Below are 24158 nucleotides of genomic sequence, written 5' to 3' on the forward strand. Positions count from 1 at the left end.
GGTAGATTTAGCAACAAAAGTTATCTGTGCAAGTGTGAGATTGTAGGCGTCTATTTATTTTCTGGAGTTGCAAAAACAAATGTAAAGCAGCTGGGCACATGTGAATCTTGCCATTCTGGCTGCAGATGTTCCCCATGACCCTCTATCCCCTTGGTTACTGTTAGCCATCATAGAGGATGGATAAACTAATTCCCAAAGTCTTAATGTTCCGAGCAGAATTCACATTCTTTCTCGTAACTTTACTGGTTCCTTCAATAATGCCTTTACTGCTGGAGGCAACCCTGTGAGGTAAGTGGGCTATGAAAATATAACTAAATCGACAGCATAGATTAGGTAAATGGACAGTGAATGTCTTCTTACTTTGGATAAACAAATATCTAGGTAGCACCTTCTTTTACTATTTAATGTTTGCAAAGATTACTATTTTTTATAAATCCTTGCTTCAGTTATCTAAATATTCCTCCCGTTTTTAGGCCTTCGTTAATCCAGTAGCTCTTGCAAGAGCTCGAGGCCCTGCTCCTTCTTCAGGACCATCTATACAAGATTACTTGAGTAGACCAAGACCTACTTGGTAAGAAACACAGAAAATTATTGCACTTATGCAATATTATTTGAATTGTCTTTTGCTTCAATTCTTTTATTTGTATTGAGTGATAAATTTGTGGATTACTTTGATATTTCAATGTCAAAAATATAAATGCAAATAATATATGCATGCAATGTATAGTACTATATGTTGTAACTATTTTTCCAGAAACTTGTTAAACTCTTTGTTTAGAATGCAGTTTTTTGGTTACTGAAGGTGTTTATTTTTTTGAAGTGTAAATTTATCCACTTGTATGCTGTAGAACTAAATTGTCTCTGGCAAATCAGTTACTGTAAGAAAAACTAATTTGCTTAGTCATTCTGACTTTCCAAAATGATATTTAATCATTAGCGCTGCACTTATTGATTTTCATCCAGTATTGATAAGTAATCTCATTTTTGAATTCTACGTTATACCACATGTGAACAGCTTGGGAGCTGCTGCTAGAGTTATACATCTGTTCCATTACAACTTCTGTTAAATGTGTAAATAACTTGCCTGATTTGCATCACCCATTTACTGTTTCAGTTTGTCACTCTCACATTTTTCAGGAAGCATCCTATATTTCTGAGACATTGTCATTTACTTTAGTGTGTCTGCTGCAGTGCATATTGAGGGAAGAATTTGGGCCAGGGTGATAAAGCTTGTGATATGTCTTTAATACTAGTAGAGAGTTGACGGGGAGACATGCCAGCTGCTTGAAAAGAATCCATAGAAAGGACATATAAGGGCAGTATGCTATGAACTGTGCTGTGGTTAGGGGGGTGTGAGATTGGTACGTGTTCCATGCATGCATGTCTATTAGTCATCCCTGACTCTAATTATATTCTAAGACCTTTCTTCCTCTTTGCATAAAGTCCTGGGATGTTCTTGATCTAGGATTAAAGGTGACTATAAATCCAAAGTGAGTTGACTTTATTCAAAGCACACCCCTTTCTATAGGAAATAGAAACTACTGAAAAATGGGGGATTTTTAAAACTGTAATCTCATCAATTTTTTTTATAGATCATTGTTTCCAAGGTTAAACTGCTCTTGGTGGTTGGACAGCTCATTTGTCCCCATTGTTTGCCACAAAACTGGTCTGGGATGAAGGAATTTTCACTGTAGGAACAGGAGTAGGCCATTTAGCCCTTCAAGCCTGTTCTGCCATTCAATGACTGATCTGTGACCTAACTCCATATACTCACCTTTGCCCCATATCCTGTAATACCTTTTGGTTCACTAAAGACTATCCATCTCCGACTTAAAATTAACAATTGATCTATCATCAATTGCCATTTGCAGAAGAGAGTTTCAAACTTCTGCCACCCTCTGTCTGTAGGGGTGTTTCCTAATTGCACCCCTGAAAGGTCTGGCTCTAATTTTTAATCCTAATCCTAGACTCTCCTATAAAATGGCAATAAGTACCCTATATATTTCCCTTTAATATCTTGAAAACTTTGATCAAATCACCCCTTAACCTTCTCAATTCCAGAGATTACAACCATAGGTTGTGTAATCTCTCCTCATAATTTAACCCTTGGAGTCTAGATATCTTTTCACTATAACTAGCATCACTTACTACCCTAGCAGAGATTGAATGCCTTCAGGGTCTCCGTGCTGGCAAGAAAGTTGACATTTTTTTTTTAAAGAGTTGAACTAATTGGTGTGCGTATCATCATCATTGGCAGCATCTGCAAAAAGTTGCTGTATTTTGAAGAAAAGATAATGGTCGAGCCTTTCCATTTTCTTTATCTAATGGAGATCTGTGCATCTTTTTGCTATACTGAACAGATACAGGTTATTTGGTCCCTGTATTCTGGTCCTTTTTTTTAAAAAAGGTCAGTATTTCAACAATTTTTGTTTCATTGTTATGAATATTTCAGGCCACCTAAAATTGATCTCCGGATTTCTGTGTCTCCACATGCATGCTAGATTAAAGTGATATTAATTTCTAATTTTCTTTATGTAGAATATTTCCTTATGAATTTTCCCTTCAAGCACCTCACTCAAATTGTCATTACTTATGTTGGAGTCTCACCTGTACATATTGACAGTTTGCAACTGATACATCCCAATCCTGTCATTGGCTGACATTGTGTGCTCCTCCTGCAGTGATGACTGGATAGCAATCAGGATTCCCGCTATATCTTTCACTCTCCCTCTCTTTGGGCATACAAGCCAATTTATAGTCTGTTATCAGCTAATGTAGCACCAGCTGTGATTTGCACCAGGAACCTTCCTAGCCTCTGTGGTTCAACATATTCGTAAGCTTGCTGACCATCAGCAGAAACTTGTTTTATAATACAATAAAGTAATGCTTAGAGCGCCAATTCAACTTGCAATAAACACTTATTTGCTAACGCTGAAAGAGTCTGATTTATTGCTTTATACTGCAATTACAAAAGATATTATTTACTATGTTTGGGATTCTAGCAATTGTGCTTTTATTTGAAAAATCATTTTGCCATCCCCCGCCCTTATATTTAGCATTGTTTTGAATGGTATGTTGCAAAGTGTACGTATCCCAAGGTTGCTTTTCATTAGGTCACGAAAGAAAATAGTAATCTTGAACTATTTTTTAACTTCGTTAAAAATGCTGTTAAATATGAAGAGCAGAACCCTAATTCGCTAACTGAAAAATCTAGGCAGTGTGTAGAATTGGTCTTATTAGCAGTCACTTGCTAGTAACTAGGAGATGAAAAGAATCTAAACTAAATCCAAAAAAAAATATTGGTGCAAAATTAGAAAAAAATTATTAAAACAATATGTAATCCACTGCAAAAAAAAATTTGGACTTCAGTAATCCTTCCATGTATGAGTGGGGGGGGGAAGCTTGTGTTGACACTAATCTATCAGTTTCGGATGTGCATTTTTGTTGGCTGTTGAGGGATTGGATTAAGCCGATTGCACATCTGACTTTTTTTTATATTAAAGCCAAAGTATAAATTGATCCAACATTTTCCCTGGGGTTGCAGTAATTTGGATGTATGTGCTCCAGTTAAAATGTTTGTGTATCTGCTCCTCCAATGGTTGTATATAACTGCTGCATAATGTGGCCTGGCCTCAATGGAGAATACAAAGGGAGTCCTTGACTTCTCCTTTTAATATTTACTCTAAGCATCCTTTGGGATTACTTCTGGGAACACATATCAAACCTTGGTCTATATATGACCAGAGAAATAGATTAATAACCTGTTTTATATTCTTCCAGGGAAGAATTAAAAGAGCAGCTTGAGAAAAAGAAGAAGGGTTCAAAAGCTCTTGCAAATTTTGAAGAGAAAATGAATGAGGTTTGTTAACATTTTATAGGATGACTCGACTTTCTATGAAAGATAGTAACTTCAGGTAGTTTACTCATTATTAAGCACTTTTTTGCTCAAACTGTAAACATTTTCTAATTTCAGATTATTTGCCTTATTTTTCTCTACTGTTTGCTATTTCTCTGACAGGTTAATGTTGCAGAGAATTTATTGGTCTTCATATATAATCTATTAGATGTTAAATTTGGTTCCCTGGGTGCACATTTCATTGAAAGCTCATTATATATGCACACAGTTTCTTTTGCACTTGGAAGTAATCCTGCAAACAGTATTTACAGTGTTAAGTGTCAGTACTACCTGTAATATCTATGTGGCACAGAATAGTTGGCATTTTATACTGACAAATGTTTTTTAAAAAATCTTGTGTTTAGTATGCGATTGCAATCTCTGGCTACTGGGTGGTGTTTTGAACACTTTTTCATGGTCTAATTTAAGAAATTTTCTCCGCTGTCCGGTTTTCTGTTCAAGTAAGTCTTTTTTTCAGTTTTTCAGCTTAATTTTATTTACCCTCTTTTTTTCCCCCAAACTCCTTTTAGCCTCATGCTTTTTATTTTAAAAATCAAGTTCCTGCCTGCTGCCTCTGCTCTCCTTTCAACCCACCGCTGGGGCCTCAAGGTATAGTCACTCTGGAATGGCTGCAATTTTAATTTTGAACTTTTTTAAAAAATCTTTATTTTTCATCAAAATTATGCAGCTATTAGTGCCTCCCAGTATGGGTGATCTCTGATTAGACCCAGTACCTCCTTGGCACTACTTTGCTGTCTTCCCCAACCCCCAGTGTTACTTTTGGGTATTATCGAAGTGTCCTATGGTTTGCAATAAAGCCATTTGCCTTCTGGTTTGAACATTGTAAATTGCCTATTGTTACTTTTGGGTAAGTATCAGCCTGAAAGCTTTTGAAGTGTGTAAAAGTTTTTTTTAATTGTTTCATGGGATGTGGATGTCGCTGATAAGGCCAGCTTTTGTTGCCCATCCCTAATTACCTTTGAAAAGGTAGTGGTGAGCTGCCTTCTTGAACCACTGTAGTCCATCTATTGCGGGTACATTTACACTGCTTTAGGGAGGCAGTTCCAGGATTTTGATCCAATGACAGTCAAGGAACAGCAATATACTTCCAAGTCAGGAAGATGTCCTGGCTGGGAGGGCAACTTGCAGGTTGTGGTATTCCCATGCATCTGCTACCCTTGTCCTGTTAGATGGAAGAGGTCGCAATTTTGGAAGGTGCTGTCGAAGGAGGCGTGGTGAGTTGCTGCAGTGCATCTTGCACGGTGTCAGCAGTATGTACCGTCTACATCGGTGGTGGAGGGAGTGAATGTTTGTTTGCGCTGTTGGATAGGGTGCCGATCAAGCAGGCTGCTTAGTCCTGGATAGTGCTGAGCCTCCTGAGTGGTGGTGGCGCTGCAACCATCCAGGCAAGTGGAGAGTATTCCATCACACTCCAGACATGTGCCTTGTAGATGGAAAGGTTTTGGGGAGTCAGGAGGTGGATTATTCACCACAGAATTCCTAGCCTCTGACCTGCAACTGGATGATTAATGAGAGAGCTGTATGAATGTTTTTCAGGTTTGTTGATTTATGAAATGAATATAATGTCTATTGTGTATAGGAGTAATGATCCTTGGTGATATAATACACTGTTCTAAGTAGCTTCAGCAAGTTGGCCTGCATTTTGCTGTTGGCAGTGAATGAGTATCGCCAACTGTTCATTAGACTTAGACTTACCACAAACTTTTTCTGGGCTTTTTCACTGGAACTTGCAGTGATTAGAAATCCGTTTAGCCACTCTTCCCTGTACAAGAGATCAGGAGCATGTATGAACAGGACAAGTAGCTCTGTGTCTCCTAAACCAATCCAATTTGAAGAACCTTACTGAGGCACACAGTCTGAACTAGGACAAGTTAAATCTACGTCCACTCACGCACAAAAAACAAACAATAGGATTAACAGAGGGCAATAAAACAAAAAAAATGTTTTAAATGTATTTTAATTTAAAAAAAAAAAATTATATCTCAACAATTAAAATCTGAAGGAACGGGACTCCACACTTGGGAAAAGTTAATTTTACAATGCCAGAAAGGTTGTAATTAAGACTTTTTTCAAGCAGTTTAAAAAGAAAATTACTTATACTGGAATGAATAAGCCGAACTCTCTCTTTTTTCTGGCAAGTTTAGTAGGTATGTATCACAACCTCACACCTTTTTGTGTTCAATGTCGAGTTTCTCAGAAAGCTACTGTTAGAATGAAGCTTCTGGAGGAGCAGGACAATTTGAACACCAGCTTCCTACTTTTCGCGTTTAAGTTAGCTTGTACAGTCCCCAGAAGTTGTTGTCCAATTTACTGAGTGCTCATAATTTCACCTAGTTTTTACTGCAAAATCCAGGCTGTTATTTTGAGGACAATGTTGTTTACTGTTGCTACCTTAGCATTTTGTTCTAGTAAATATGAGAATATTTACTTTGCATGACACTCCTTACCATGCATACTGCTTCAATAATATTGCAAGTATATGGAGCAAAGATCTCAATAAATCACTGACACCGATGGAAAATCTTTTTTTTAAATTAAGTCTGAATGATGCTTGCCACAAGTTTTTCTGTACAATTTCAATAACATTCTTTCACAGAAGCAGCAATACCAGCTTAATAGACAAGTGAAGTAAAAAGTTATTGTCAGGGATCATCAGCCGAGCCCATCGCTCTATTTTCACTTTTTCTGTTCTTAACTTCTTTCTCCTTACCCCTCCTAGATCCCTCTTCTATCATCATGCCTCCTTTCACTTCTCCTCTGTTACTCCACCCTCCCATTTCCTTACCCAAACCCTTCAGTACTCCCTGAACTTCCTGCTCTCATCCCAAGCTTGATTTCCTATTAAACAAGCCTCTGCACCTCTCACTAGCATTCTCATGGAGGCACTTGGCGCTGGCACATTGAGCAGCAACCTCAATTGCCCCATCTCACTTTCAGTGACCTTCTTGCTAATCATCTTCCTGTCAACTCACCCCTCCCACTGCTGACCTTGTGGACTCTGCCAACGGATCAGCTGTCACCACACATCTATGCACCTCCCTTCAGAATGTCCATTCATTTGTGAACAAGGCCCTTGCCATCCTTGAATTTACTGTAGATGATTGCATCGACATCATGGCCTTAATAGAAGCCTGGCTGAGAGGTGATGACACCTTGCCACTTAATGGAGCCTCCCCACTGGGCTACATCTTCCACCACTTGCCCTGCCAAGATCATCACGGTGGCGGCGTAGCGCTTATCACCAGATCACGGCTTGACCTGACCCCTTACTCATCTGACACTTTCTCCTCTTTTTCCACCCCTCTCGCCTCTTTCAAAATCCTTGTTCTCTAACCCCTCGCAAATATGGCAAATATTGTCTCGCCAAGATATCTTCACTACTTTGCTCCCTCAGCCTCTGCTGAGAATCAGAACGACTTCTGATTCTCTGATTTCAACCTCCACCTCAACTCATCGTTTTCTCTCTCCTCTTGAATTCACTGCCCTCTTATCCTCCCTAGATCTCTCCCTCCATGTAAACTTCCCAACCCATATTCACAGCCACCCCCTTGACCTTGTCATCTTGTGTGGTCTTGCTAGTCACATATCAGTTACAGATAAGACCATCTCTGATAACTTTCTTGTATCACTCACTACCCACTTTCCGTTCCCACGCCCCACCCCTACCACCCCCTCTACCCATCCCTCGAGAAAACTATTCCCCAAGTCACTTAGAATTCCACTTTCAAAATCCCAACTGTCTAGTCTCTGGCATTCCTTTTGCCACAACATTTCTGCAGCTACTGACTTGTTCAATCGCACCCTTACTTGCACCTTTTTGAAGCACTAGTTCCCAATAAAACCATTACTCTCTCTTGCCCTCATCCTTATCCCAGTACAGTTCTCATCTCTGCTCCTTTAAGTCAAAGGGACTTGAAAGGAAATGGCAGACAACAGATTTAGCCATCTTCCAGATTTGGCTGGACCACTTAAAACACTATCAGGTCCTCCTGTCATCTCGTAAAGCTGCTCGCTATTCCAGGATGATCCTGGAATGCATAGACAATCCCCTGGCTTCTTTATTCTACTGCCAACCATCTTCTTAAGCCCCTCTCCCCTCTCATCTTCAACTGTAAGTGTGAGGAGCTCATGGACTTTTTTGTCACTAAGATCGAGACCATCCGAGTAGCTGCCTCTCCCGTGTCCCTCCCTTCCGCTTGCCTTCCTGGCCAAACTTTCTCTAACACTCCCCTGCCATAAGCCTGAACACCATGGGCTGAAATTTATACTCTTGCCACCGAAATCGGCAGCAGGTGAAAACAATGGTGGACTGTCGTGGTATTAAGTGCAGTGGCTCATTTAAATAGCCAGGGCGGACCCCCTGCCCCCTCCCCGGATGATGTGGAGGGGGTGGGCTGTCCATCCCCAGCAATGGCATCAGCTGCCTGTGCGCAGGCACTCACGCCATTTTTAAAGAGCTTCAAGCCTTATTGCTCCATTTAAATGGGGCATTTAATAAAATTAATTAAATACATTATTCTGCCCCACTCTCATCTCCCTCCCTGAATAACAAATTAATTACTTGCCCTCTTTCTCCCCACCCCCAAAACACTTACCTTGTCCACCTGACTTTTTTTCCGCCCCCACCACAAAGTACATAAACTTTAAACTATAACCCTTCCCACCATCCCCTACACCGATGATATTACTTTGACCCTGCAACCCCCACCCCCACCACCACCAGTGTACCGCTTCGATTCCCCGGATGGGGATCCGAAGGCGTGGGAGTGCTGGCCAGCGGCACGAAGATCGCACCGGGACAGACGGCGGGAACGTAGGTCTCATTAATTCATTGATTTTAATTTATTTAAATATTTAAATGACGGTCCCGTCGCCAAATGGTGGGCGGCCACCACGTGGCCTCGCCACCGCCGGCAATATCTGGCCAGGCCTTCCTGGCATCTGGGTGCATGGCAGCCCTCTCCCAGAGGCATTTTCCAATTTCTCTTACCCCCGCCACAACCCCCGACATCGAGGGGTCTTTAAAATTCAGCCCCATCTTTCACTTGTCCCCCTTCATGCCCTTTCTGAGCTCCTCTTGTCCATGAGACCCACCTCCTGTCCCATGATCCTATTGCCACTAAACTGCTGACCATCCAACATCCCCTCATGGTCCCCATGTTAACCTATATTGTTCTGCCTCTCTCCTTTTAAATCTGCCATCAAAACTTCTCTCCTCAAAAAAAAAACCCTTGACCCCACCATTCTTGCAAACTACTGTCCCATCTTCATCCTCCCTTTTCTCTCAAGTCTTTGAATGGGTTATCACATCCTAAATCTGTGTGACCATCATCTTTCCCAGAGCTCCATGTTTGAATCCCTTCAATTAGGTTTTTCATCCTGCCACAGTACCAAAACAGCTCTTATCAAAGTCAGAAATAGCATCCTAAGTGATGGTGAGAAAGGTAAATGTTCTCTCCTCCTAGTGCTTCTCTACCTGTCTGTAGCCTTTGACACAGCTGACCACAACATCCTCCTCCAATGCCTCTCCACTGTTGTCCAGCTGGGTGGAACTGCTCTCGCCTGGTTCCATTTTTTATCTATCTAATCGTAGCTAGAGAATCACTTGCATTAGCTTCTCTTCCTGCTCCTGCACAGTTACCTCTGGCGTTTCCCCGCCCCCACCCCCAAGGCCCCATGCTGTCGCTCACCTACATGCTGCCCCTCAGTGACATTCTCTTCCCCAGACAGCAATGGAGGCTGGGTCGTTGAATGTATTCAATGCTGAGTTGGAATGATTTTTGATGATCAAAGGAGTCAAGGGTTATGGGGGACAGACAGGAAAGTGGAGTTGAGGCCATAATCAGATCAGCCATAATCTTATTGAATGGCAGAGCGGCTCAAGGGGCCGAATGGCTTAGTCCATCTCCTAATTCTTGTGTTCTGCTATCGTCTGAAAGCAGGCGGTTAGTTTTCACATGTTCACTGACGACACTCAACTCTACCTCACCACCACCTCTCAACTCCTCCACTGTTGCTAAATTATCAGACTGTTTATCCAGCATCCAGTACTGGATGAGTAGAAATTTCCTCCTATTAAATATTGGGAAGACTGAAGGCATCATTTTCAGTCCCTGCTCCAAACTCCGTTCCCTTCGCTTCCTGGCAACAGTCCAAGATTAAGCCAATCTGTTCGCAACCTTGGTGTCACATTTGACCCCAAGCTAAGTGTCCGACCTCATTCACGCCATCACTAAGATCACCTGTTTCCACCTCCGTAACTTTGCCCAACTTGTCCCTGTCGCAGCTCATCTATTGAAACCCTCATTCATGCCTTCCTTACCTCTAGACTTGACTATTCGCACACATTCATGGCTTGTGTCCCACATTCTACCCTCCATAAACTTGAGATCATCCAAAACTGCCCATGTCTTAACTTTCACCAAGTCCCATTCACTTATCCCCCCCTGTGGTCACTGGGCTGCATTGGTTTCCGATCAAGCAAAATTTAGATTTTAAAATTCTCATCTTTTGTTTTCAAATTCCTCCAAGGCCTCACAACCCTCCAGGATATCTAGGCTCATCTAATTCTGGCCTCTTGTGCATCCTCGATTTTAATCGCTCCACCATTAGTGGCTGTGCCTTCAGTTGCCTAGGCCCTAAGCTCTGGAATACCCTCCCTACACCTCTCCGCACTTCTACCCCACTTTCCTCCTTTAAACGCTCCTTAAAACCTACTACTTTGGCCAAGCTTTTGATCATTGACTAATAGCTGCTTATGAGGCTTGGTGTTGTATATTTTGTTTTATAATGCTCATGTGAAGTGCCTTGGGACATTTTATTACATTAAAGGCACTATGTAAATATACGTTGTAGCTTTACTAAAATTGTTAACAATATAGAAGTCCTGAACAATAGTCTGTGCCTCATTTATTTAATAGTAATGTGAAAATTGTCCTATTTTTTGAAAAAGGTTTGTTTTACTACTTTCAGAAATGGAGAAGAGAACTTGATAAGAATAGGGAGAAGATACTTGCTGGAAGTGAAAGTTCATCCAAAAAGAGAGAGGTAAAACTTGCATAAAGCTGTACAAACCTCAGGGTTGGATGGGCATAGTGGTTTTGGTTTGCGCTTGCATTCAAACCTGAGGGATTGAAATTCAATCTTCTGCAAGGTCCTAATTAAAATTAATTTGAGCAATCTCAGTTAAATTCCTAGTTGGCATATGGCCTTATGGAAAACTCTCTACAATTAATAACTACACTGAGTCTGAGATATGTAGAAATAAGAGCAATGTAAGTTTTCCATTGACATTTATCACTTCTGTACCTAACGTGAGAATGTTATCTGATGCTGTGTGCAGAGTATTTAACGGTTCAATTTCCGAAAGCTGCTGAAGACTAGTTTGCATTAAAGATTTCCCATATCCGCAGTATTTTTATTTTGGTTGCTTGCTTCCTCTCCCCTGCTTTGTTTTTGTTATTGTTTTTTCAGTCTGCGTTTAAATCTCTCAACCAAGTTATTGAGAAATCTGCTCAGTACAATTTCTGATTCACACCTTTGCCCGAAGGGCATAGTCCACTTAGCCTGTTCCTGAGCTCCCTGGACTCAGGTTAACACAGCTAAAGCTTGAGAACTTTGAAGTGTGTGTGCAGGGTTACTGTTGGACTTTAGCTAAAGACTGGCAAACTTCCTGCTACTTGTCCAGCTAGGACTACCCTACCTGTTCAGGCATTATTTTGCAGGCTTGTCGTTTTCTTATTTATTCACTCATGCTGACAAGGCCAGAATATACTGCTCATCTCTAGCTGCCTTTGAGAAGGTGGTGGTGACTACTCGAACTGCTGAAGTCTGTGTGGTGAAGTGCTTTTAGATAGTGAGTTCCAGACTTTTAAGAAACATAAGATATAGGAGCAGGAAAAGGCCATACAGCACCTTGAGCCTGCTCCACCATTCAGCATGATCATGGCTGATCTGACCTTGACTTCAAGTCTATGTTCCTGTCTGTTGCCGATAACCCTTCACTTTCCTATAGTTCAAAAATTTGTCTATCTCTTCCTTGAATATATTCAATGACTCAGCCTTCACAGCTGTCTGGGATAGAGAATTCCAAAGATTTACCAAGTGAAGAAATTTCTCCTCATCTCCATCTTAAATGGGTGACCCCTTATTCTGAAACTATGCCCCCAATTTTAAATTCTCCCATGAGGGGAAACATCCTCTCAACATCTACCCTGTCAAGCCTCCTCAGAATCTTTTGCTTCAGTAAGATCACATCTCATTCTTCTGACCTCGAATGAGTATAGACCTAACCGGCTCAACCTTTCCTCAGAAGACAACCCCTTCATCCCAGGAATTAACATAGTGATCCTTTTTTGAACTGCCTCCAGTGCAAGAATATCCTTCCTTTAAATAAGGGGACAAAACTGTACGCAGTACTCTAAGGCTGGTCTCACCAACGCCCTGTACAGTTATAGCAAGACTACCCTCTTTTATCGTCCACCCCCTTGCAATTAAGGCCAACATTCCATTTGCCTTTCTGATTACTTGCTGTACCTGCGTACTAACATTTTCTGTTTCATGTACAAGAACATCCAGATCCCACTGTACTACAGCATTCTGTAATCTCTCTCCATTTAAATAATATTTTACTTTTCTATTCTTCCTAACAAAGTGGATAACCTCACATTTTCCCACATTATACTCCATCTGCCATTTTGACCCAGTGATGATAAAAGACTGGTGCTAAATGTTTAAGTTAGGATGGTTTGTAATTTGGAGGGAAACCTGAAGGTTGAGGTGTTCGCATGCATCTGCTGCCCTTGTCCTTCTGGGTGATCGACATCGCAAGTTTGGGAGGTGCTGTTAAGGAAGCCTTCCCGAGTGCTGCAGTGTATCTTGTAGTTGATGCATGCTACAGCCACAATGCGTCTGTGGTGGAGGGAATGAATGTTTAATGTGGTGGATGGGATGTCCTGGATAGCGTTCACTTCTTGAATGTTGTTGAAGCTGCATTCATGTAGGCAAGTGCAGAGTATTCCATCACATTCCTGACTTGTGCCTTGTAGGTGGTGGAAAGGCTTTGGGGAGTAAGAAGGTGAGTCACTTACCACAGAATAGCCAGCCTCTGACCTGTACTTGTAGCCACGGTACTTGTGTGACTGGTCCAATTATGTTTCTGGTGAACAGCTGAGTAAGTACCACTTGAACTGGCAACAACGCCTTCATCACTTTGCTGATGATTGAGAGTAGGCTGATTGGGCTGGATTGGATTTGTCCTGCTTTTTGTGGACAGGACATACCTGAGTAACTTCCCACTTTGTTGTGTAGATACCAGTGTTCTAGCTGTACTGCAAGAGCTTGGCAAGAGGCGCAGCTAGTTCTGGAGCATAAAACTGGGATGTTATCTGGATCCATGACCCTTTGCTGCATCCAGTACACCTGGTCATTTCTTGACATAGAATGGAGGAAATCGAAAAGGCTGAAGACTGGCATCTGTGATGTTGAGGAGGCTAAGTTGGATTATCCCTCCAGGACTTTGGGCTGAAGATGGTTGCAAGTGCTTCAGCCTTGTTTTTTACACTTGCATGCTGGATTCACTGTTGGTGAGAGCGGGGATATGCATTAATTGTTTAATTGTCCACCATTCACAACTGGATGTGGCAAGACTGTAGAGCTTTGATCTGATCAATTCTGGGATTGCTTCACTCTGTCTATAGCATTCTGCTTCCACTGGATAACAGCCATGTAGCCCTGTGTTGTACCTTCACATCAGTTTCAAGTATGTCTGGTGTTGCAACTGGCAAGCTCTTCTACACTGAGTTGATTGCCTGGCTTTATGGTAATTGTAGAGTGAGATTTGCAAGGCATGAGGTTCCAGATTGTGGTGAAATACAATTCTGCTGCTGATGGTACACACGGCAGCTCATGCATGCCCAGTTTTGAGCTGCTAGATCTGTTCTGAATCTATCCCAATTAGCACAATAGTAATGCCACACAATGTGATGGTGGAGGTCCTCAGCGTGAAGATGGGACTTCAGTTCCAAAGACTGTAGGGTGGTCACTACTACCAATATTGTCATGGACAGGATGAGGTCAGGTAGGTGTATCCCCCTCGTATTGGTTCTCTCTCCACCTGCCCAAGCCCAGTCTGGTAGCTATGTTCTTCAGGACTTGGCCAGCTCAGTGGTGCTATCAGGCCACTCTTTCTGATTGACATTGAAGCCCCATGTTAGTTGTGTATCAGTTGGATGTTAATTGTATTCTGGTGATGGTATTAATTGTAAACTCGCCTGTGCTTTTCTTTATTATGTGTATGTGTGTGTGTGTATGTATAAAAGAGAAGTAAGCTGAAAGAGGGGTTTGTGTGTAGGTGCACAATATGCAATGTGTATTTCTAAATGAAAGTTTTTAAGTGAATAGATACAAGGCTCTAGTATTTTATCTTTCACTACGTGGCCATTTGAGTTTTGACGCCCTACCCAGTGTACATTCTATGCGCTTGCTACCCTCAATGCTTCTTCCAAGTGGCATTCAATATGGAATGCTGATTCATCAGTTGAGGGAAGGTAGTAGGTGGTAATTGGTAGGAATTTTCCTTGCTGTTGTTTGACCTGGTGCCATGAGACTTCATGGTGTCTAGAATCAATGTTGAGGACTCCCAGGATCACTCCCTCCTGACTGTAAACCACTGTGCTGCCCATTTCTAGTAAGTCTTTCCTGCCAGTGGGACAGGACATACCCAGGAAGGAGTCTGGGACGTTGGTTGATGGGTAGGGTTCTGAGAGTATGACTGTCAGGCTGATGCTCGACTAGTCTGTATCAGCTATCCCAACTTTGGCACAAGTCCCCAGATGTTAGTGAGGACTTCGTGATATCAACTAAGCTGTGTGTTCTTTTGCCTTATCCAAATCCACTGCCTAGGTCTGTGCAGGGTAGTCGTTCAGTTTTATTCTTCTTGCACTTTATTTTAGCGGTTTGATACAACTGAGTGTCTTGCTAGGCCATTTCAGAGGGCAATTAAGAGTCTGTGGGTGTGGAGTCACACATCAGTCAGAATGGGTAAGGATGGCAGGTTTCTTTCTCTAAGGAAGATTATTGAACCAGTTGGGTTTTTACAACAATCCGTTGGCTTTGTGGTCCCCATTACTCATTGTAGCTACTTATTCCAGATATTTTCTTTTTTAAAGTTTCAAATTCACAGACTGTTATAGTGGGTGAAGTTACATCTCCAGATTATTAGTCCAGGCTTTTGGATTACTAGTTCACCTACACTACCATGCCTTTATATTGGAGCTGTTTTGTATGTGCTGTCAGAACACCTGCTTGTTTGAAAGGCAAATGTCCAAGTTAATATTGAAACAAACACCGTAAATGATGTCATCCTGCCAGTCGGACATCTATTTCTGGTATCAGATGCAACATATGTACACCTTCGCTTCCGCAGTAAACTTCAACACATCATTGCTGGTACCTGACCATCTCAAAATGCAGTCAAATCCACTGAAAAGATTGTGGATTGTCAGGATCTATGTGTGGAATGGATCAGTCTTGTAGTGTATGAGTCAAGAAAGGAACTTACGAGATGGTATTTTTAAAAACCATCAGCCTAGCACATGGCTGTCGTTGAAAACAAAACAAAAAGTCACTGGATTATTTTTGTGTGGTTAGCTGGGTGTTTAAGGAGTTATCTATGGTTTTGCTTGAGTTTCTAGCTAATTTTCCATCCATTTATTTAAATGAGTAAAACTTCTTTACAGGTGCATGACCTTTTCCACTGTGTTTTTGCCCCTATTCTGCATTTAGCTGATCAGTATATAGGAGCAGTAAATTCTGCCCCATCATCCCTACAGTGATGTGCTTGAGATCAGGAACTTGCTGTGTACTCTTGTGGTGCCAATTCTTGTAGCTGCAATTAAAATTGTAAACCATTTTGCTAAACTTGTACATAATTTGTGGAAGTTCAAATGTTTTCAGTGGGTGGGGGGGGGGGAAGCATTTTAAGTTCAAACATTCAGTATTTTCTCAATGACCGTTGTTATTTTAATGAAAAAGTAAATAATAACCCTAATGTAAACTGCATAAAGTGTGCCCTGCTTTGAAGAAATATTTCATTGTGCATTCAGTAATTCTTTGATATTCTTCCTACATAGAAAAAACGAAAGGAAAAGAAGAAAAGTAGGGTGAGCAAATTTTCAAAGAAAGTTTTTTTTTCCCCCAAGTTCCTGTTCATTTGCTTTTGCTCATTCCTGTTTACTTTTAACTGTTTTAATTTATATGAAATGAGTGATAAATCTCACAAGCTGTACTTTTTATTGTGTTTGGTCAAGCCGTCTTCATCTTCCTCCTCATCATCAAGCTCTGATTCTTCCAGCAGCTCTTCGGACGCTGACAATAAGGTGAGTATGTCGCAACAGTTTTGAAGCCCTAAGGAAGAAGGAAAGTTTAATGCGACTATTTTTTATTCAAAGCATGTTCAACATTTTATTTTTTAAAATGGGATTATATCAAAATTGGATATGGTTTTTTTTATTTTATTGGCATGCATCAGAGCTGTTTCGATGCATTCTGTAATGGGAATTGCACTTGTATCTTCTAGAGCAATAGCACAGGAAATGGGGTTTATGACCAGACCAATCTGACATTGCTTAAGAGCTGTGGAACTATTTTGGCAGTGGTTTTGTTTTCAAGGATCCTGCAGTGAGGGTTAAAATGGGGTTTCTACTGTTTACTGTGGACTCACTATCAAAACCATGGCGATGCTCTCTGCATTTGATGTCACTGCAGAGGCCTCGTATGGAAGGCCAGATGCCAGCTGATGTCTGTTTTTTAAAAATAAAAGTCAAGCTCAATTTTCTTAAGTATACCCTTGTTTTCCTATAAAATTGAGTATTTTAAAATACCCATCTTAGACTTCCTTTTGCTTTTTTTAAACCTTCAAGGACTACTGTTACATTTGTGTACTTCATTTAAAAGCTCTTCAGGGATTAAGGTTTTCTAATAAAATCTTAGTCTTTGGAGGATTGAATATGAAATTAATTTGTTAGGAATTTTAATAAGAAACTTTATTCCCACTGTAGTGTTTCAAAGAATAATTACATTTACAATTTTATTCTACTACATTGCAGTACCACTGGCCTTTCTCATTCAAATTTTGGATGTTTTCTCTGCAGCAAAATTAATTTTTATGGAATTAACTCGCCATAGGAAATAATATTGCAGTTTTATTTACAGCAGAAACCGGTTAATCAAGTCATATCTTGAACCCTAAATTTACCCAATTATGCATTCACAGCTAGGGTGAAGCATTTTGGTTTGCACCAATGATACTGTTACATTGTAACTGCAGCCTGAATCCAAATTCAGATTTGCATATGCGACTCGAGCAACGCAGAGTGAAACTCCCTGGAAGAGTTGATCTTGCTGTTTTACTTCAGTGTCAGTTTGGGTCTTGATTGCACATGGCACTGATACTAAACTTGTAACAGTTGTACAATGCTCGCCACACTGTGTCGTTAATTGGTGAACTGCAGCCTTGCGCTTGTAATTCCATTTGTAGTGACTTGCTCTGAACCAGTGTAGAAGTAGTAGAGTGCTTTTGTACAAGGCAGGATACAATCAGGAGATGACTATATGTATTAATTGGTGACTGGAATGAGATTGGCAGAGATCTAGGAACAAACAATGTGTCTTCCTTCTTGATTACCGTAGGTTATTGGGGGAAGAAAGTGGATTTCATGGTACTTCTTTTCACTCCCTTCTTTAAAAATGTATCTGTTTTCTACTGAAATACATTACTTTTGTCAATTATACAAAAATATAAACTGACGTGGTGACAGCCAATCCCAAAATAGATATCTGGGAAAGAACTGAAAGCTTGACTTGAGAGGTTAAGGTGTGATGAGCAATGAGAGCAAAGCTCCAGCAATTTCTAAACATTTAACTGAGTCTTGAACTTGTTCCCTGATATTTTATATGGTGAATTTTTTTTTTTAATTAGCATTTTTGTTGCGAGAAGCTCACTTGCGTCTGCCAGTTAAGAGATCAGTAAGCTCCTTTCTGATGCCATAACTGGATTGTTCTAGGGAAGAATTTGGAGTCAGTTACACAGATTTTATTTTTAAAAATAAAATAGATTGTAATTAGAATTTTTTCTGACTTAATTTGCGAACAGTCTTTGGAGTAAAATAATATAGGAAGTGTTAAGTTTGAGTTGAAATATTACTGTAAGTTTTTATTATACAAGTCTAATTGTTCAGTTTCTTTGGATGTCAACATGAAAAGCTTTTAGATAATTTTAGCTAAGCTTTGAGCTGTGCGAACTAAACTTTTGGTCTGATCATAATCTCTAATGTAGATAGCACAACTGTCACAACCATCAGCACAAGTAAAATGTTTTAAAGTAAATCGGTGTGGTATTAAAGTACAGAAATTATGTCTTATTACAGGATGAAAAGAAACATGTTAAGAAGAAACGCAAGAGAAAGCATAGTACTGTAAGAAAATCCTCCGATGATTCCCAAATAGATTGTGACATGGATAATCGGGTATTTACCATAATTTACCATATACTTTGTTTTAATATGGCTGAGAGTTTATTAAGTTGATTTAAAATTATTCGTATATTTGTCTTAAGGAAACCACAAAGAAGAAAAAGAGAAAGATCAAGGAGGAAACTGAAAAAGAAAAAGTGAGTAAAGTTTCATTTATACTACAGTAACCTGTTCAGTTTAATTGCAACACTGATCTGAAAAATTTCTTGAATATACAATACAAGTCTAATCTATGCAGAAAATAATTTTGTTGACTCAGACAAGAAATTCTATCAGAGTAGTCACATCTCAGACTTTGAGGGCCTAAGCTGGAATATTCCTTCAAATCAACCACCAGCTTATCATTTTTTCTTTAGTTTTAAAATTCCAGCTTACATTGGACTAGTCAGGCCAATATCTTCATTCCAGACGTAGGTGCTAAAAATAACATTCAATTGCTCAACCTTGCCTCCCAGTACCCAAATGACTTCCTTTTATATAACCAGTGGCAATAATGTTGGAAGCCAGCATTAGATAGCCAAAAGTTATCAACAGCAAAAAAATGGCAGTCCTGAAAACTGACTTATCTTAGAATGAGTTTGGCACAAGCACCTTCAAGTATTCTAATAAAAGCAGAATGCTGGAAATCTGAAATAAAATCAGCGCGGGAAATACTTAGCAGGTGACCACTTTGCGGAACACCTCCGCTCAGTCCGCAAGCATAGAAAGCTTCCAGTTGCTTGTCATTTTAATTCGCCAGCTTGCTCGCATGCCCACATTTCTGTCCTTACCTGCTGCAGTGTTCTAGTGAAGCTCTATGCAAGCTCGAGGAACAGCACCTCCTCTTCCAATTAGGCACTTTACAACCTTCTGGACTCGACATTGAATTCAATAATTTCAGACCACGAACCCCATTTTGATTTTTTTTTTACCAAGTGCTGGTCTTAAACTTGTTTTTCATGTTTTTTGCTTTCAAACAGAGCTGTTCATTATTCTGCCATTTCTCTCTGAATAAATGCTTTGTCTTTTACTATAACTATTGCTACTCCCTTTTCCTTTTTGTTCCATGACATCTTTGTCGTTTAATCTCTCCCGCCCTATCACAGACTTTCCCTTTTGTTCTTCCAACTCCCCCTTTTTCGTTTGCTTAAAACCTATTCCATTTCTAACCTTTGCCAGTTCTGCCAGACCTGCTGAGTATTTCCAGCACTTTTTGTTTTTATTATTGACTTCAAGTATTGTTTGTTGTTGGTTTTGAAGTTGCTGAATAAACAACGTGGATTTACTCCACTTGTAAATTCCATGTTCTATTAGGATAAAAAGAAGAAACGTGATCATGTACAGAGAAGATCTTCAGAGGAAGAGTCAGACTCAGCTGAAGAGAATAAGGTCAGTAAATTGGCATTTTATTTACCTGGTTAACCATTTATTTTTTATTTAGAGATACAGCACTGAAACAGGCCTTTCGGCCCACCGAGTCTGTGCCGACCAAGAACCACCCATTTATACTAACCCTACAGTAATCCCATATTCCCTACCACCTACCTACACTAGGGACAACTTACAATGGCCAATTTACCTATCACCTGCAAGTATTTGGTGGTGGGAGGAAACCGGAGCACCCGGCGAAAACCCACGCGGTCACAGGGAGAACTTGCAAAGTCCGCACAGGCAGTACCCAGAATTGAACCCGGGTCCCTGGAGCTGTGAGGCTGCGGTGCTAACCACTGTGCCGCCCCGTTGTTTTGTTCCCAGATGTCATGAAGTTTTTCTTGTAATTTGTTTTATCTACTTGAGAGGATTCTCTTGTGTTCCAGTTGAAAAAGAATCTTGTTGGCAATGTTGCATCAGTCAACTTGCAGAGAAAATCTGGGTGCTGTATAATATTTGAATGGCTGCTGTTTTGTTGAACAGGGATTTGGGATTTTATTTTGTCATACTGATTTCCTAGTGCTTCAAAATAACTTTGAAAGTTTAGTTCAGGCCTGTTATGGAAGTTTTCCATCTGGGTGAGAGACTTGGTTCATTGGTAGCATCTCTTGCCTCCTGAAAAGTGAAAAGATTGTATTTTCAAGCCTCATCCAGGACTTGAGCACATAATCTCAACTGACATTCCAGTGCAGTATTGAGGGAGTGCTCCTCCATTACAGGTGCAATGTATTCACTGGTCTGATGTATAGAATGTAAATTCTTCTGATTTTTTTTTCCGCATGTAGTGAGTTCTTGATGTTAGAGAATGCATGTCCATGAAGACTAGGGGTCTTAAAGCACCTCATCATCTTGAACCTGGGTGGTGCAGAAGAACTGTTGGGGATATGTTTGTTTATAATTTTTTTTTTAGAACTAGGTCACCAGTTGGATAGGAATGGGAATGAGGGTTATGACAGTAAAAATAGAACGTATCAAACACTGCAATATCTTGCACAGTAGCAATGTCATGTCAAAGAAGCTGTGAGGTTCCTCAACCAGCATAGGGAACATTCAGCAGAGTTCACAAATAGCTTATTGCTGTTTCTGTCTTGACTCATGAAGCCTTCTTCACCACTTTTGTTATCTGTGGCAACTTTTAATTCCATGCCTTTTCTCCATTTTCATTCATACACTTTACCAAATAAGTATCTTTCATCGCAAATATTTTTGTTATGGTTATTTAAATAATTTTCCTTTTGCCTAGGTTGAGTTCTTTTTTTAAATTTCCTTGTGGTGTAATGTACACTTCGTTTATAAACGTGCAACCTTTTCATTCCATTTTACACTGAGCCAACAGAAGTTCTTCAATGTGGTTTTATACATTTCATCAGTTTTCTGCAGTACCTAGTTTGTGCCCCTATGTGGCAGTATATTCCAGTGTCAACCAAATTGTACTGTGCTGAAACCAAGAAAAGCCACAGTGCCAGCAAGTTGAAATCAGTAATAGAGCAAATTTTTTCAGTAGAGAAGTTATGTTTCTTCAGTGGCAAACTATGGTATTAAATTTAAAGGAAAATTTCAGGGTAAAAGCCTTCAGGTGATCTTATCCTGTAGTTTTTCTAGAGATAAGAAATGTTTAGTTTAGTTTTAGTTTAGAGATACAGCACTGAAACAGGCCCTTCGGCCCACCAAGTCTGTGCCGACCATCAACCACCCATTTATACTAATCCTACACTAATCCCACATTCCTACCACATCCCCACCTGTCCCTATATTTCCCTACCACCTACCTATACTAGGGGCAATTTATAACGGCCAATTTACCTACCAACCTGCAAGTCTTTTGGCTTGTGGGAGGAAACCGGAGCACCCGGAGAAAACCCACGCAGACACAGGGAGAACTTGCAAACTCCACACAGGCAGTACCCGGAATTGAACCCGGGTTGCTGGAGCTGTGAGGCTGCGGTGCTAATCACTGCGCCACTGTGCCGCCACTGTGTCTTTACCTTGACATTCCAAGCTCATTACATTCAGTGGAGTAGTTGGAAAAGTTGACACCTGCTGTTAAGATAAGGAGTGTGTCTAGGTTTAGCACTCTGGTTTAGCAAAATATTGCACATGTGGCTGCCCATTTAGGATGCCAGCCCTTGAATGGTAAGTTTCTTGCATTTTTAAAGTTAGATCTGGGAGGGAGAAAACAGTATTTTTCCGATAAATACTTTTAAGATAAAGATATTTTAGCAGCTTATCTTACCAAGCTTCAAAGAAGGGAAGTTGCTCAATACATGAGGTTCTGGATCCTCTCTTTCCCCCGCCCCCCCGCCCCCCTTGTTCTTCCAAAGGTACCCTCAAAGATGGCTTTCGGAAAGCATTTGGAGATGTTGGATGTATAATACACTTATTGAGTCAACAATCTCAGCGGTGGCAGAATTTGCATCTATATAGGGTCATAATCTGCAAGGGGTGCTCTGTGTATGTCCTTAGTAGGGACAATAACCATTTTTACATAAGTGTGAGAGGACATCTTTATTGAAAAGTGCATTATTATAAGCAGTAATTATGGTATAGATGTACAGAATAGAAATTCTTTTTGCACTTTAATTAGAAATTCTTGGGTCCATGTTTCTACTAGGATATGATAGCACAATAGTTATGGTACTGGACTATCAACCCACAAGTTGTGTGTTCCCTCCCCCCTTCCTCTCAGCAAGTTATGAAGTAGAATTTAATGCATTTGCTATTTTGTGGGCTAGGACAGAAATTTGATGATGTCAGGATGTCATTTAAAAAAAAAACTAAACTGGTTCGCTAATCTTCAGGAAAGAAAACTTGTTGGCCTATGTGCATCTCCAGACCCACAGTATGTGATTGACTCTTAGTCCTTCTAAAGTTCCCCACCATCTTCTCAATCCAGCTAAGGGTAGATCCAAGAACAAGTGGGAAGAGAAAAGCTTTCCTTAATGTAACTGCACCCGCATGTTCCTCCAGGCCCCACAAGAGTAATGTGGGCCTTTTCCCTGATGTCACGTCCACCATCATCTCCTAGACCGCCTGTTGCCCATGGTCATTCCCTTGCCTTCCTTATCCAGCACAAAAACAACAGAGAAGCACATAGCTGAAATTGAGCAACTTCTGGTCCAATGTGGAATTGAAACATTACCTCCTGTAGTTGACGCCTCCCCATATCTGCTCTCGCTCTTCTTTACTCAAGCAATAAGCATGCAGATGTACCAGAAGGAGGGAGAAAAACCTAGACTGACACAGTGGAAATGGAGATTGGGCAAAGAACCAGATGAGTAGACATGGAATTAGCAAATGAAGTCAAATACATCTTGACTGCAAATATGGGGGATAAAAACAGAAATGTGGCCAAAATTATTATTCTTTGGCCTCCTTATCTCGAGAGACAATGGATACGCGTCTGGAGGTGGTCAGTGGTTTGTGAAGCAGCGCCTGGAGTGGCTATAAAGGCCAATTCTAGAGTGACAGGCTCTTCCACAGGTGCTGCAGAGAAATTTGTTTGTCGGGGCTGTTGCACAGTTGGCTCTCCCCTTGCGCCTGTCTTTTTTCCTGCCAACTACTAAGTCTCTTCGACTCGCCACATTTTAGCCCCGTCTTTATGGCTGCCCGCCAGCTCTGGCGAACGCTGGCAACTGACTCCCAAGACTTGTGATCAATGTCACAGGATTTCATGTCGCGTTTGCAGACGTCTTTAAAGCGGAGACATGGACGGCCGGTGGGTCTGATTATTATCAAACCAAAGAGAGACAATCAAGAGAAAACAGCAATAACTAATTTACATGTAGCAATGCATCAAATACAGATCAACAAAGGCAAATCTATCATGAGCTTAAAAACAAAAGAATGCAGAGTACAATTTAGCACCATCTTGTACCAGATTAGACGATGGAAAGATGGCCATATCAAGCATGGTTTTCCCCCCAGACCTCCCTTTTTAAAGAAGAAACGGCATCAACCTCAGTGACTCCATTCACTAAGTATGCCGCATCAGTTGCTTCCCAACCAAAATGTAACAAAAAAAACAAAAACATCAATCCTCTGGCCTTCAGTGGACAGCTAGTCATTTATTGAAGTTCTTGAATTTAGTGTTTGTTGTACCTACTTTCACACTGCACTTTGATTAGCTCGAAGTAAAGCAGTGGCAAATCAGAAATGAAGAGACTGACGTTAAATGTTTCTGTTCCATCTCCTAAACTGTGTGTTTCTCCCTTTTGTTCCTCCAACTTTAGGGGAGATGGTGGTATAGTGATGTGTTACTAGATTATTAATCTAGAGGCCCAGACTCATGCCCTGGGGACACT

The 24158-nt window shown here is 40.6% G+C and overlaps 1 protein-coding gene across 3 annotated transcripts in view; it reads left to right on the forward strand.

Annotated features, from left to right (window-relative positions):
- fam133b (family with sequence similarity 133 member B) overlaps positions 1 to 24158 on the forward strand; it is a 46805-nt gene that overhangs the window by 15680 nt on the left and 6967 nt on the right. Inside the window, exons 2-9 of one of the 3 annotated variants that reach the window (XM_068008724.1) lie at positions 474 to 571; positions 3781 to 3859; positions 10869 to 10963; positions 16048 to 16077; positions 16269 to 16293; positions 18343 to 18441; positions 18531 to 18584; positions 19741 to 19815. In XM_068008724.1, the coding sequence (XP_067864825.1) occupies positions 474 to 571; positions 3781 to 3859; positions 10869 to 10963; positions 16048 to 16077; positions 16269 to 16293; positions 18343 to 18441; positions 18531 to 18584; positions 19741 to 19815 (555 nt within the window). Of the gene's footprint in view, positions 1 to 473; positions 572 to 3780; positions 3860 to 10868; positions 10964 to 16047; positions 16078 to 16224; positions 16294 to 18342; positions 18442 to 18530; positions 18585 to 19740; positions 19816 to 24158 lie in introns of all 3 variants that reach the window. The other 2 variants (XM_068008733.1, XM_068008718.1) reach the window with 2 other exon arrangements.

The sequence above is a fragment of the Heterodontus francisci genome, chromosome 2 (assembly GCF_036365525.1).
Source record: "Heterodontus francisci isolate sHetFra1 chromosome 2, sHetFra1.hap1, whole genome shotgun sequence".
In the NCBI taxonomy this organism is placed as follows: Eukaryota; Metazoa; Chordata; class Chondrichthyes; order Heterodontiformes; family Heterodontidae; genus Heterodontus; species Heterodontus francisci.